Raw genomic sequence first — 16,089 nt, forward strand, 5'->3', positions numbered from 1 at the left:
ATGGCAGCCTTTCCAGGTTATTCCAATGCTGGGCCATACCTGTCCATACACACCCCATCCTATTTTGTCCCTGAGCCGGTTACATTGTCCCAACAGTGCTGGCTGTTGCAACAGGCACTCAATATCCATGTGAAGACATGTAATTATTTCCCTGAATATCCAGGGTATGGAGGGGGTGGGGGATACTGTATCGAAGTCTGTGGGGTTGGAGTCTAAGGTGGAGGTAGGTCAGCTGGGTACTCCATTTCGAATTCATAACTGTATGGTGGTGGAGCCACTGGGTACGTGCTGATGGTGTTGATGTGCATGGTCCGGATGACCCCTACTCGAGTCCCACGGTTGCTCTTCATGCACATGCAGATACAGATGGCAATCCCAGCTATCACTCCCATTATAAACACTATGCCAAAAACAATTCCAGCTATTGCTGTGCCTGAAAGGACATTCCCAATGTAGGCATAATATGAACAGCAGTAGGGAGTAGTCCCATCACAGCAGTAAGCTTTGCAGTCATTATCACACTGAGCCAGACAATCTTCTGCCAGGAGGAGCAGAAGGAGGAGGATGGGGATAAGGCCAGGGGGTAGCAGCAGCCCCCGGGCGGGACGCCCCTCGGTCCGGCCGCGTATTAGAGCTCAGTTCAGCTCTCTTCAGGTTGCAGTCCATGCATTAATTTGTAGTGCAATTTGTATCACAATCTAAATTAGTTGGTTGATCAACCTGTTTTTTTAATCTCAGCACTTTGTACAGTCACAATCATGACCAAAACTATTATAAGGAGTCCCTCTCAGCCACTCCACTTATAGTGAGGTCCCCGTGTTTTTTTCAGGAGGTTAAGCGATTGCATCAATTCATGCAGTAAATCATTGACTTCAAAGTGCAATTACTTGCTCCCTGTTGCCCAAGTTCATCCACCTGACTTACTTTCTTTATCTGTGGCACCCAAACAGCTATCTCAAACAACGTCTATATTCTGTGCAAAAAGAAATGACTTGTCATTTAGAAGCTTCAAATTCTTTGGAGTGAATTTGGGCTGATCTATCTCAATCTCCCAACAGTAACAGCTACAGACAGATCGATGCTTTTGTATCAGAGATAGGACTCTCCTACTGCTCTCTCTATTTTGGAAAGCAAGCTACCACAATTTCCACTGCCATTGTAATTCACTATATAAAGGACAGTGTTTTCAGCAGTAATTATTTAACGTCAGTTTGACAGAAAGTTTCCATCAAAAGTAGAGATGAACAACATAGTTTCTGTAAAAATGCAGTAAAAATAGAAATTATATAGATGATAGTTACCTCCACATAAAAGATGGGGTAGACTATGTTTGGGAATTTCTATTTAACAGAAAATTTGCTATCTTTCTGAAAGCAACAAATATGCTGACTGATTAGTAATTGCCTGGCCCCTTTAAACTTCGGTTAACAGGAAACATGGAATCAGGAGAGGAAATGAGCTCTTCTCTTTGCAAACACCCAGAAGGTTATAGAGTGTTAAGAAAAAGCTAATGTGAATTTACCAGAGACAGATTATGTCGCTCTTCCTTCTACATCAGGACAAAATGACTTTCTGTACGACAGAAGTAGGAGATACTCTGCACCTTCAGTGAATGAATACACAGCTTTTTTATGTTCTTTCACAACAGAAAACCAGAGCTTCTCAGAGGTTTGGTGCCAAACAGAAAGGCCATACTGTGTGATACTCATTTAGGTCTTTACTGAGACAGTGAAACAGAGAACATGCATTTTCTATGCACAGTAAAGGCAGCATCTGGCAGGGGCTGTGAGCACACAGGAGGACACATTTATAAGTTTAAAGGATTTGAGAAATCAGTTGGAACAGACTTGAAATTATGAACAAATAAAGAAATACTTATCAGTCGCACAAATGCAACATGGGGAATATGGGTGGATGTGGAGATTAGATAGTATCAGAAATATGTGTCTGTCATGCTGTTGCAAAACCAAATGACAAACAATGACTCTAGAACAAACTTCGCCTTTGAATCTATAAACATTGGTTTCACCTGATGCTTCAGCAAGAACACTGCACCCATCCAGGGCACCATACTTCTCTGAAAACCCAGGCTACAGTAGGGTGAACAAAAAAGAACACAGATAATTAAATGTAATTTAATACATTAAAGAAAAATAACTGGGGTTAATTGCATTTAGTTCAGGATTTTTATGCTTCAGTTCTCTGCCACTGCTCTGGATACCTCACCATATTACATCTTCCACATGACTTCCATTCTCATTACTCATCCTGCATCACAGACTGGTCAGATAAGATTTTCTATATTGCAGCATGAGAAATTTTGTTTTATAGATATCCCAGTTCCTTTAAGAACCACATAGCACTGCCCTCATGGGGAAATGCAAGTTATAAATGGGACAGCCAGCATCAGAACTAGATCTGAGGAGCAGGGTTCAGATCACCCCACCAAAAGCACAGCTAGTTTCCTTCTTGCCTGCACCCTTTATTTCACTGCGCAGTCAGAACAAAGGGGGGGTTGTGACCTTCAAGACGTTCCCTCTGTCCCACATGACTAGATTGATACAGGAAGGACAAGGAGGCACAGCAGAGGTTCAGTGACGTTACAGCTTCTACTTTAAAATGACAGGGAGAAAAAAAATCAGTTAAGGGGGAAAAGGAGAGGCAAGAGTGGCATACTTACAGAGATGGAGCAAAAAAAGCCAGTGACAGGAAAAAAGCACTGCTAATTGAAGAACTCCCTGCATCTGAGAGTCCTGGAGTCCAAATGCATTCACGGGCAACCCTAGCCCCTAAAAGAGCTCCAAAAGAAATATAAAAGCATCTCTTTTAACATGAACCAAGCATACAAAAAGAAAAAAAAAATCCTAACAACTAAAAGCAACAGATGTCTTTGAAGTACCGTGAAAATTCACCAGAGCCCCTGCTTGTTTGTTGTACTTCACTAGTACGTCAAAAAATTAAGAGATTCATCAAACAACCTTGACATTTTCCTGCTGTGTGATGCTGCAGATACCCATGTTTCCAGCTCACTAAATGCTTGGAAACATTCTGTGTTCAGAGGAAATGAGTAAGAGTGTTGGTTCAGGAACCTCAGCTCCTCAGGCTAAGGGAATGTTACAGAAATGTCTGAAGAAGATAAGTTTATCTCTGACCAGATACCATAAACGCTATGATGGGCAGATATGACATCATTTTAATGCCAGTAGGAAGCTAAGGTCATCCTGTACCACCTCAGAAAGTTTTTTTTTTATTTACTGGAGGCAGTCAGAGCATGCCCTGCCCACGCTGCCCCCCGGGACTGGAAGCACAATTCCCTCCTCCTGCTCTGCCATCCCCTGCCTTATATAAGCAAAGGTAACCCAGAGGTCACGGCAATTTCTGTCTGAATACGTGTCATACAAGATATCTCCTGGCTCAGGAGCCCTTTTCTGTTTGCCTCAGATACTGCTGCCTAATAACAGAAGTAGAACCACTTTAGCCTTGGGAGCGGACTGCGCTTACAAAGGCATTCCCATCTCCCAGTCCTTACTGACAGCAGGCTTGGGCTGGAGGACAAACAGCCATCTCTCCTTCAGTTTGCCGTGGGGGCCAAAGGAAAGGGTTTCAACCTTCATCACAAAGCAGCATATTTAATAGATAGTTGTCAGCAGTAAACTGCTGATCAACTGCATGAAATCAATTCATTACTGATTTTCTGTTTGGAGGATCATTCTAAGGGCAAATGAGACTTGAATCAAGAAATCAAAAAAAGGAAACATCAGTAAACTTAAGAAATCAAGCAAAATCAGAACTAATCTCCTTCCAATTGTCTTTTTCAGTATAATGCACAACCATACAAAGTTTTTATGGCTACAGGCTGAATATTTGCTCCACAGGACATAGGAGAGAGGGGGAGGCCACAAGGCTTCCTGCCCCTTTTCTCCCCAGCTCTCCTCCCCATTAATAAAGCACGGCCAGTCCTATGGCGTGTGTAGTAGCTATGTGACCAAAGAGTCTCCCTCCCTTTTGGATCTTCTCTCTGTCTGTGAGAGCCATTCTGCAACTCTCCAACAGCAAGAAATCACAGACCAGTCTGTGTCTGCACACGTGATACAGGTTTGAGAAGGAGGGATTGAAACACTACGGAACAGGAAAATAAAAGTGCAAAATCTACAGGTGTTGAAAGAAACCTGGTAATAACCTTCTGGGAGCACAGAGATTCACCGGAATGAGATTGTGTTCTGTCATTTTACATTAGTCCTCTCATCTGATTGCAGCAGCTGATACATGCAAGCAAGATTCTCAGGCGATAGCAGATGAACACAACTCATTTCTCCCATCATCTGAAAGTCATTAGGATTAGAGCACTGCATGCACCAGAAACATCAAATTAAGCACCCACCACAGGATCAATCCCCATTATCCCCTGGGTTTTGCAAATTACCACTGCAAATTAAGTATTTTAGTGAAAGCACTTATAATTTGCTTTCTTGGTTAGCAATGATTTAATTATGCTCACTTTTAAAACACAAGATGATTAAAAGTTTTCTTTTTTCACACAGCTAACAATCAATATTTTACTCCTTTGTTACAACTGCAAAATTATTATGTGAATGCAGAAACTAAAATTCAAGTTTAAACTCATAACTCATTTGGTTGCTATTGTTTGCATTATTAAGGATTAGTTGAAACAGTAGGAAAGTACAGTTCACAAACAATCAGAAAAGGGGGAAAGTGCAGCAGTTCCAACTTCCAAATATTTTTATCCATCTGTACAGTATGTAAGCCAAGACGCACTCTAACTTCAGGCTCCCAGTCTGCCAAGTGCTACACAAATTGCTAGATCAAGGTATTCAGAAGCACAACATGGGCTAAACAAACTTTTATGCTATTTTGATTTCTTGACTAAAGATAATCTAGAACATCAGGGCAATACAAGAACCACCAAGCATGGAATAGACTCTGTATGTTTGCCGAGACACTTGACTATCATAATCTTTAACATGAAATGTAATATCCCGGTTTAGGCTTGCTGGATTTATTTGCAGAGTAAAACAATTAGCACTGGGAGAATAAATCTGGGGATTACATCTCCTCATTCAGTATGCCTCAGGGAGTCAGCAAATACATTCAAAGTGTTGTCACGTACATGAAAATATACAGAATGATAAACAGAGGAAGCAGCAAAACACTCCACGGCATATGGTTTATGTAAATTGAAACCAAAGTCTGTATACAGAAAATAAGTACAAAATGTAATATTTATTGAATTCTATTCACTTGGAACATAAAGCTGGAATTATAATAGCAGGTGTTCTCAGATACATGTTTGAATGCCAGGAAATTACTCCTGTACGATTTTTGTCTGCTACAAAGTATACGTTAGCAATTTAGCTCCAAATTAACATTTATAGGTCTCCCAAGACTGCTTTTCTTTTTCATGCCAGTTTATCTTCTGCTACCGTTCCAGGTACTTCACACACACCATCTTACACACAGTATTCCACAAAAAATAAGATGAAAACTTTTAATAAAACTGGTAAAAGCAAATCTTTTAAAACTGCGTTTCCTCTGATGTCATTACAAATAACCACCGCACAATACCCCACAAGCGGAAAAGGAGAGAAGTTAGACATAATGTTAGACCTCTACATTTCCAAAAGGACATACTGCCACAAAGGATTAAATTATTTTCTTTCTGTGGAAAAAAATACACAAATACCACTGAAAATACAATTATATGTTATTAGGTCCCTCATACCCCATTCTATGCAGGTCATTTCAAAGCAAAGTGTATGTCCTCTTTCCCAGCTGCACACAATCCCAAAGTAGTTGGCATGCCCATAAGACCTGAAATATTATTTGTCAAGTCCTTTTTGAACCACTGTCATACTGTGGAGCAGTTGTAGCTCCAGTTTTACAAGGTGCTCTAGTCCCTAGTCCCAGCAGATCATTAAAACAAGAGAGGCAGTTTATATACTTAATCATTTAATAAGTTAGAAGCTGTGATTCTATACAAAAAGTCACTCTTGTGGCCCCTTCACAAGCCACATACACTGTCCTCATTATTTCAAGTAACTAAATTCAGTTGTGTAATTCTGAGCCAATTATTTTTTTTCTCCCAAGCAGGCAATCAGGATTTTAATGGGAAATGTGCAGAGGTGCATATCCAAGTGTGTGCATTTGCTTATGTATATGGTCATGCTTCATAAACCTTCTGCTAAAATTTAATTTTCACTGGATCATAAATATCTGAAGAAAATTGAACTCAGAGGATTTTCACAGAGTAAACACTTTAAACCTCAGAGATAGATTCTACTCCCTGATGTTATGCAAGCAGTTTAAAGCAGTGAAATATATCCTGGGGGCTCCCAAAAATGTCCCAGGACTTGTCACCTCATGATTGATTTCTCCATCTTCCCAAACAGATCACAGATCCTCATTTCAGCCAAGCACTGTATATTCTTATCATCTACCACAGCCAGTTGGTTTTTTTCTAGTCTGTGGGCCAGACACAAATTTGTTCCATCCTGAAATCAGAATTCAAGAGAAACACTCTATAATGACTCAATATTCACCAACCAAACACTTCTCTTGAGACAGGCAACATTTTCACCATCTGATCTTCCCAGTGGAGCAAGGGACAGCTTTAGCTCTGCTTTGCACTCCTTCAGAGCAAACTGCGAAAAATTCAGGTAAACACGAACCCAGCCTCTTACTCCAGTCTCACTTTTCTGCCTGTCAAGGCTCTCTCTCTCAGAGAATTCTAGCAAAGGAAATTTCACCTTCATGGCTGAATCCCAAAGTTCTGTGACAGAATTTACAACAAGAAGAAGCAGCTGTTAATAATCCCATGATGAACCTGCAATGAATTCAAGCCTCTGCAATCATTACCTCTGAAGCCATAGGACCACTTGCTAAGGAGAAAGATCTCTAAAAATATCAGAAAAAAAGCTGCGAGACTGAATCATTGGTTTAAGCTTATTTAATTTCAAAAGTACTTTGGGGAAGTTTATGTCTGCCCATGTGCTGTCCTGGGGAGAAAAAAATCTTGTGAACAAAAATAACAGACGAAACACATTTTTGTTTTGACTGCAAAGGAATAACCAAATTCATTCCAAGGACAAAATTAGGCTGGAAAGTAATACAAGAATGTAGTTCCAGTGGAAAGTAGATATTTTGACTCTGAGAAGAAGTTTGAAGGCCAGAACACCTCAGATAAGAATCTTGCTTTAACCAAGAGTCACTGCTACTTTCCCACACAGCTGTAAATCAGGATCATCTGGATGCAATAAAAAGCAAAAAGCTCATATATCAGCAAACAAACACACAAAAAAAACCAACCAAAATTTATTTTTAATTTGAAAATGGTGTCATCTCTACAAGCTGATACAGATAATTTGCACCCAGTTTACTATTCTTAAAATCATGCCTATTTTCCCCTTGTTATCTTGTTTTCAAGTTACTATTTTTCCCAGTCTTCTCAAGAGCTACATCTCTAGGCCTACCTGCAGCCAAGTAAATTCAATCAGAATACGAAAAACAATCAAATATTTTAATCTCTGAAAAACACAGGAGAAGACATGTCTTCAGGAACAGTACAGATACTTCTGTACTTCTCAGCTTTTTAGTGCTTACACACCTTGGTGTCAATCTCAGGTAGCTTTCTAGGCCTTCATCTGTCATAATATGTACTACACTGTCATTAAGAACCAGCTCTAAGCTTCTCGTTTGCAGTCAGTGTTGAGAAGCGCAACTCCATGTGAAAGACAGCAGAGCAGATGCCCAGGCAACAGAGTGAAAATAAATGAGTTTTCAGGAGCCAGGGAAGACAACCAGAGGGAGCAAGGAAGTCATGAAAGAAGCACAAAGAAGCTCTTCTGGGGGCTGTAATCAGAGTCCTTTTTCCTTGGAGGTCTAAGGAATATCTCAGCCCATAGGAATATCTGTGCCCATTATGAGGCCAAAGCAATCCTTGAGGACTCTTGTGCTACCCTAGTGGCTGCATCTTTAGGCAGCTGGGATGCCAGAACAACATTCACATGACACAGCACATGCTGTTGAGAAAGCAACATGATGGTCTCCTCCTCTGCTTTCCCATGGAGTACAGGGCACAGGTACAAACATGCTCATTCCTGCTCTGAGATCTTTCCAGACAGAGGCAGAAGCCCCCATGCTCAGTGAATCCTTGCTGGTATGTGCAGAGCCACACTTAGGACTTCAGCTGAGGGTATGAAAAGAGCTACTTTGTGAACTGGTGTAAGCCAGCGGGAAAAGTGAGCGACGGATGGGAGGAACAGATACGACATGACATTGAGATGCTCTGCAGAGGAGTAAGAACCCTTCAGAGGTATTTAAATCCATTCTTTCCAGCAACCAGAGAACATGCAGCATTAGGATTTCTGATGGTCTAATTTAGGTGCAGGCAGAATGACAGCTTTAGCACTCAACTGAACTAATTTTATTCCACCATCCACTTTGACCTCTTACCAGTAACAACTACCCCCAGTTGCCTGCGCTAAAAGCCACCCCTCTTGCACAGCAAAGTTTAACTGTGGTAGTTGTTCATAGGGATGGTCTGGAGGACAAAGGTATAAAGGGGCTAAAATGCGGAAACCTCATGGACACTGACAATCAGCAGCAAGTAAGAATGGCAGCTTGGACACAAGCTTTGGCTCAATACACTCTCCTAACAACACTGATGACCGAAAGTGGCCTATAGCAGCAGTGATTCCTTCCATATGTACCTATATCTGTATCTGTATATACACACCCATGCAGCCTGATGCTTAAATTCATATTTTAGTATCTGATACTGATTGTAATGGGAGACCTACGGTGTGTCCTCCTATGACCATTATTCTATCACAGACAGATAATCAATAGCTTCTCTTTTCATGACTCCTGCATGCCTAGGGGTGTTGTTTCAGCAGCAGATGCAGAATATACACATCCACAGTGGTGTCCCGGAGAAGGGGATAGCTAAAGGCTAGCCAGTTGCAGATGCATCAGCAATGTCCTGAGGCACGCTGCCACCTTGTTGTAGTTTAGAGAGATGACAGCGAGCACCCTTTACTCCCTCCACTTAATTCACAGCAAGATTATCTGGCACCCAGAGAGAAGTGTTCCTGAGTTTGCTGTTGCAGTGGAGATGCAGGGTGATGAGGGTGCTGGCTATTTACCAGTACAGCCTGGGTGTCCTACAGGACACTTGAATTGTGTTTGGATACACTGAAAAAAAGTACTTTCCCTCTTTCAGCCTTGATGCTACAAATGTACTTTAAAGCACTTACCATTAGATGGGTCCTGGTTTGTCTAGAGCAATACATGTTTGCCTAAGAACAGGAACAATGCTCCATAGCAAACAGGATAAAGCATCTATCTAGACAGTCAGCAGGTTTCAGCCTAAGGACTCTCTGACTTCTCAGAATCTGGATTTTGTCTTGCTCTGGGTAAATTCAGTATATAACACTGTCACTCACTACACATAGAGGTGAAAAAACCTATAGAACGCAAAGGAATGACAAATACGATTTTTTGGGTGAACGTGGTCTGTTGACATATCTGCCTGTTCAGAACATCCTCTGCACACTTCTTGGAACTTGTACACACAGACAAGTTTAATATGTTCAGCTTAAAATAGCCATTTTTAACAGCTGTATTTTTACCTACATAACATGGGATAAAAGTAGCTTAAAAGTATACAGTCACACAGCTTTATCTCCACTGAATCAGAAACATTCCCATAACCGGCACTGCCCCGTATCATGGTCAGTCTTTCACAGTGGTTTTCTCCAAGTTTCAGATTGGGGTTTTCTTACTATTTCCTGAGGTACTTGTAGAGATCATACCAAGAATTTGGGACCAATTACCACAAGACAGACAAAGCAAGAGGGCAAGTTAATTAAAGAACATGAAATTTAAATCAAAACAACCTTGTTTCTGTGCATCAGAATAGGATTTCACATTTTATATAAGAAAATGGAAGACAAGACAGTAAGACATCAGGAAATACGTCTTAGCACCGATGATTTGAGAGCTCTATTTTCTGGAAAACAATGATGCAGTTCATAAGTAAGGTGTTAAAAAAGTTTTAGAAAAAAAGGAAGGCTCCAGGTGAAGTAATTTTCTTAGCCTAATTAATTTAAAATGCAGAACTTAGAGAACTTACTTAAGTAGATAATACAATCTGATCAGACCTTTCTTGATATCTTTTATTTTCTGGCTGTCAGCAAGAAGAAAATGTTACCTTATGCCATACAGTCTATTGCTGAGAGAGTTGACGGTGGTGTTCATTCCATTCCTTTCTTTCCTTCACCTTAATTAGAACTGAAGACTGAAAACGTGTGCTCTCAACACTCAGGAGATATGCAAACTACAGGGGAAACACGGCCAAGGGCTTGTCTGCATGTGTTGCACACCAGACAAGGCAACACTCTTCTCTTCCCCTCTGCAATTACGGCATTTCCACTACAGCGTGCTTGGCTGCACTGAGCTATACAGTACCACAGAAGCTGTTTATGAACTCTCATATTTGTGCACATACAATGGTAATAAACACCAGACTGTGTGGAACATTTTGATATGACATTTTTCTAGAGGAAACCTTATTCCCTTGACTTCTGCAGGAAGGAGATGAGCTGCTCAAAACTCTCAGACCTGTGGTTAAAGCACTGATGGGAGATGAAAGCTCTCCCTTTGAAGATGAAATGTCATTTTGGATGCTCATTTAAAATTAGGTTTAATTGATTCACTTGCATGACAGAGACAGTAGCTTCTGAGCAAAAGGCTCACCAAAAGGAAATAAAACCGCTGACACAACGTGAAGAGCTGAAAACAAAGCAATGCAGCTAACACACTTATCTCATGGACATTGCACATCTTGATTTTCTTAGATGGCTTCTGCTTAATGATGTCAAGCAAAGGCTCTTCAGAAACCCAAGGATGATTCTTCAAACCTCCAGCTCTGGCCACTGATTCTGAAAGGCTCTGAGAGACTTCATCTGTCACAGAATCATCTAAAATATGTCCCTGTTCCAGCTTTTGCTCTTGGAGCAAGATAACAAAAAGAACTATCACTCCCATAGCATTTGATGGCATTGGTAAGTAAAAACTGATTGATATTGTTCTTTCCTTCAACCTCCTGAGCATATTATTTGGCTCTGTTAGAAAGTGAAAACAAGCATTTTTCTAAATTCCTAGCAAAACAAAAAATTCAAAGTCTTTTCAACTTCCACAGAATCATTCATTATTGTTTAGAACTTTTGATTTTAATTAAAATAAAACAAAAAAAAGGTGAATAAAAAAGCAATTATACCTTTTCAGACCCAAAAATCTGACTAATGTCTCATTCATATGGAATGTGATCGTGCCACAAAATCTGCTTTTTGTTTGGGGAAAAAACCTGTTCCACTTTAAATCTTTAAATATTTTATTCACTTAATTTTATGTTTTATTCCATGGAGGAATTAAACTAAGGCAATGTGGCAGCAGATAACCACAGGCAGCACCAACCCTTGGCAATGCTACTTGAGCTGATGTGTGTTATGAGGAAGGATGCCAGTCCACCACAACATCCCGACCCCTCTCTCTCCCCCACCATGGTGTGGACTGCTGCTGCATATTTTGTAAAACTAGTTCTTGCACTTGTAAATAGAAATAATATTTCACCTGGTGGAAAGTACATACTACACCTTTATTTTCTTCCTATTTTTTTTTTGTGTTGAATACTGTGCTGTATCTTCAGGGGTTTGAGCTCGTACTTCTAGATCATTTGATACAACAAACCTAATAACAGACCCCAGACAAACACACAAATGGAAGCTAAGACCTTTGCTATTAAAAAAGGGTTATTTAAGTCATACTGTACAGAGGAATAAAATGCTTCAGCTCCTCTCAGACATCATTTGGGAAAGAAACATTGTGTTAGAAACATACAAGTATGCCATGGCTGTGGCAAATGCTAAGTTTATTGCAGCACAGGATGCTAACAAAGAGTAGCATGGCTCATCTGTTTTTCAAAGTATTCTTTGCGTTTGATGGCACTTTTCATACAGCCACTTTCAGAGCTTCCTCTTTCTCGTTCACCAAATCACTCTTAGAAATATCGCAACAGGAACAAGTGAGTTCTTTCAAAACCATGCTAAGAAAATGACTATGAACCACATCTTTAAATAAACTGCTGTCCTCTTCAAAAGGAAGTTCTTGTGAGTTATTCTAGTATGTAAGACAACAAATGGTATTTTAACTTGCATTTCATAGGGCTTTCTCAACAGGAGGCTTTCTCAACCCTCCTCCAAGGACAGTGGTTGTAGTTCCTTCTCTTGCTGCGGAGGAAGAGGGACTATGAGTGCCTTGGGGTCACAGAGGAAGTTTGGTGTAAGGTTGTGCTCAGCTCATGGCTCTCCCAACTGCCAGATCCACGTCCCGAATCAAGTCCAGCAATCACCTCTTCCCATAGAGACTGGTCACTGCTGCTGCCTATAGTAAGATCCTTCAGCCAAATGACAAATGGAGCAGAAAGGAAGAATCTTCCACACTTTTTTGCCCTTTTCTAGCTCTTTACCTTCTGAAGATCTTAAATACTTGATTATCAACAGTAAGCAAGGAGATTGATCAAACCCTCCCCTTCAAGAGAGCTGCTGGGTGTCTAGCAGCACCCAAATGGGCACTGTACCACCACACCAAAAAGTTCTCCTTATGACTTGCCAATGCTACCACACAAAAGGAACTCAATTCACCGAGATCCTCCTCTTTCCAGATGATGCAGAAACATCCCTCACTACAGAAAAAGAAAATTGCTGCCCAACTGTAATTCAAACAATCAAAAGGCTTGGATCCTGAGCTGGCCCTGCTCTCCTGCAGCACAGGAAAAAACATCTGGCAATGTGCATATTGCCAAGCTGTTTATTACTGAATTACATTGCATCGATATGTATCCTGAGCAATTTGTCGCTAGGTGCTGATTTACTTCATAACTTAGTGGACTTTGAACATTTTTCCAGGAAGGAATGCTAGACCTCAAGGTTTCATTGTTATTTTGGTCAAATGAAGCAACAATAGCTAAAAAAACTCTCATGACTCCTCAGTAGAGCTAGGAAAAAAAGTAACTTTGCATTGTGGCAGACCTTGAAATCAAATCAAACAGCAACTGTGAAGCAGTCTCTTTTGAACTGCAAGAGCAGGTAGAAAGAATTATTTAACCTTATGCTCCCAAAGTGAGATTAGATCCTCAACTTGCAAAGACTGGTTCAGAAACAACCCTCATCAACAAATCTTTCACAAGATGGATACTGTTCAACACAAGATAAATCTTTGAACTGAGTGATCTTGTGAGATTTATTCTATCATATTTCCAGTCCTGTAATTTTGCATCATGAAAGTGAAACTCAAATAGCCAGTTTCAGTTTTAGCCTTCGTTCAGTGTAAACAGATCTTCTGTTTCTGTAGGTTATCTGACGTTAAAGGACATCAAAAATATCCTGCAGAGTCCATTAAAAATGGCATTCTGTTTTACAGGGGAGGAGGGTTCAAATGATTCACAGAAAACTCTAACGCTCCCCCAGAAGTCACAGAGCAGTAAGCACTGTAAGCTGCAGGCCCCGTGCCTTCCCCACCAGGGTGCTCTGTGGATCGGGGGCTGTCATGACTTCAGGCCACCAGCCACTCTTAAGGGTATAAAGACTGAGGAGTGTGTTTCTTTTGATGAAGCAGGCTCGTGGCTGGTGAGACTACATGCAAGCTAAGGTTTAACAAATAGGTCCCAAGGGATGCTCATCCTGGCCTCCTCTCGCTGCCCCAGGCAGCTGGCATTCCCCCGAGCACCTCCCTCCCAAACACGGGCGTGGTGGGGCATGACAGTGGAGAAGCCCATTAGAAATCAATCTGGCACGTGCACTTTGGCGCAGGGATGCCCCACGCTGAAGGACCAAGCTGAGCATGAGGGCAGGCCCTCGAAGCATGTGGCAGGAATGGTGAGTGCACAGCACTCTGTGCCCAGGGCCGGTGGCATCACCACAACCACCCGCACATCTCAACTTTCTCCTTAACTGGCTGAGCGATGCAGGCTCAGTGCGTGGCACAGCCTAGGTATGTCTTCAGGAACTGAGATCTGAGTCTCTGACAAAACCGGGGCCCAAACTTTCACTAAACACTGGAAGAAAAACAGAATCTAACTCAAGCCTCATCACATCTTGCTGCTGGTAAGAAGATGAATTTCTTAGTTACACAGCCTTGGTATTGGAGGTCTCAGCATGGACCTGAACAGATCATAGTTAAAATTGCCATAAATTTACATATATATAAATTGCCATAAACACACATATGCCATAAATATTATAAATAAACTCTCATTGCTAAATCCAGAGAACAGCATGACATTTTCCAATAAGAACCTCTGTTTTATTCTGTGCTGCTGGACAAGTCTTTGAGCAAGAATAAAACAAATACTATCTCTCCAATTTCAAGGCCAAAGCTATACAGTTACAGTCACTCATGTTCTAGCTCTTCTGAAAAGGGGATGGTTACAATGAATTGAGTTACTTTCTACTCTCTTTTTATAAACACAACACACAGGTTTCTCAGGCTGTGCATCCTTATCGTGTCAAATAAATGTGATTTTGTTATTTTTAAAAGTACGAATTTACAAGTTCATGGCATTTTTAAATGAAAATCTATATCCACATCTCTTTGAATATTGTCATCTGTCCTTGAAAACAGGTCCAGCAAGTGCCCATAAGCACTTTGTGAGCGCAGGTGAGCTAGACACTTGTCAAGAGCCTGAGCAAGTGAATTTCTCTTGAAATCAAAATGCATCACCTGCCTGAACTGGCTGTAGCTGACAGAGGCAGAAGTTTGTACTCTGAGTTTCCCAATATTTCCAGCCCCCAAAGCTTTGGCAAACACTCCTGGACAGCTGAAAGCAGTCTACATGCAGATCTGCACTTTATTTCTTTCCTTTGAGCATGTTAAACCTTACAGAGATCTACCTGTCTGCCAGCTGCAGTGTTCACAGAAAAGCAGATGCAGTGAGTCTGTATCCTGAAGGCCCACAAGGAACCTGCCTGTAAGAACTCCAAGAAATTTGTCCTTTGTAAGGAAAAAATAACCTACTCTATTTGACTTCAGCGGGTCTTTGAGTAACCAAGTTCTTACTACAATTGTATGTCTACACAAAAGGAGTACTCTATATATCTATACAATATAGAACATTGTATTGCAGTGTCACATCATTACTAACTTTGGTATAAAACCGTATCACTTAATCTGAGGGGAGGCAGTAACTCTTAGAACAGGTCAATTAGAAGAGCCATATGCTGATTGACCTGTTCCCAGGTACATTCATCTAATCATTTAGAGGCAGTGAAGTTAGGATTTAAGAGCAGCCCTAGAGCCCACTGAAATCATCAGGTACCTCACAGCTTTCTGGAAGCTTTAGATTCAGAGTGCATCAGCTGTACAAAACCTAAACCTCAGAAAACTGAGTGTACAAGAACAAACGGGACTGATCACATTAGCAGATGCAGAGCTTGCGGCAGGTTAAAGTCATTTTGTATACAGAGAATTTAGGATACAGGACAAGACAGGTTCGGTTTCTGCAAGGAGATGGGGTTAACCTGTCTCTTGCAGGGAGCCGAGCTCCTAGTAAGATCTCCCTCATAAACAATTATTTTTCTTCTTGCCTTGCAGCACTGTGTTGGGAGGATGCAACAGAGCAGGAGGCTGAAAGCTCAGCTATCTAAAGCTCTCCATCCTAACACGCTCCTGCTGAGCATGGCAGGGCCTCGAAGAAAGAGGAGAGCAGGTGGAGAGCATTCAAGAGGTAGCATTTACCACAGAGCTCTGAAAAACAAACTGGAAGATAAAGCTTTATGTTGCATTTTAGACCCTAAGCCTGCCACTTCCACCTCACAGGTTGGCATCTCACCCAGATTCACACTGACATCACACATTGATCCTGCACCAGGATCCACACAAGCATGAAGGTTAACATAACATTAATTACCCTATGCCCGTTATCGGCACTACTTTTCCCACACAGCTTGTAGCATCCATAATAATTTTCTAGGGGATGCACCATGAGCTATAACTGAAACAAAATGCCCTCACATG

The 16,089-nt window shown here is 41.2% G+C and overlaps 2 protein-coding genes across 4 annotated transcripts in view; both read right to left on the bottom strand.

Moving 5' to 3' along the window:
• TMCC3 (transmembrane and coiled-coil domain family 3) overlaps window positions 1–16,089 on the bottom strand; it is a 161,731-nt gene that overhangs the window by 104,928 nt on the left and 40,714 nt on the right. Inside the window, exon 1 of one of the 3 annotated variants that reach the window (XM_027893458.1) lies at window positions 10,229–10,386. The exons of the other annotated variants lie outside the window; for them this stretch is intronic. The gene's annotated coding sequence lies outside the window, so the exon portion shown is untranslated. Of the gene's footprint in view, window positions 1–10,228; window positions 10,387–16,089 lie in introns of those variants that run through there. 3 annotated transcript variants of the gene reach the window in all.
• CYYR1 (cysteine and tyrosine rich 1) overlaps window positions 10–16,089 on the bottom strand; it is a 35,554-nt gene continuing 19,474 nt past the window's right edge. The window contains 1 exon segment of the mRNA XM_027893482.1: window positions 10–611. Within this exon segment, the coding sequence (XP_027749283.1) occupies window positions 144–611 (468 nt within the window). The 3' untranslated portion in view covers window positions 10–143.

This window comes from Empidonax traillii, unplaced genomic scaffold (assembly GCF_003031625.1).
Source record: "Empidonax traillii isolate 1590-97213 ecotype Southwest subspecies unplaced genomic scaffold, ASM303162v1 scaffold389:size961896, whole genome shotgun sequence".
NCBI classification, from domain to species: Eukaryota; Metazoa; Chordata; class Aves; order Passeriformes; family Tyrannidae; genus Empidonax; species Empidonax traillii.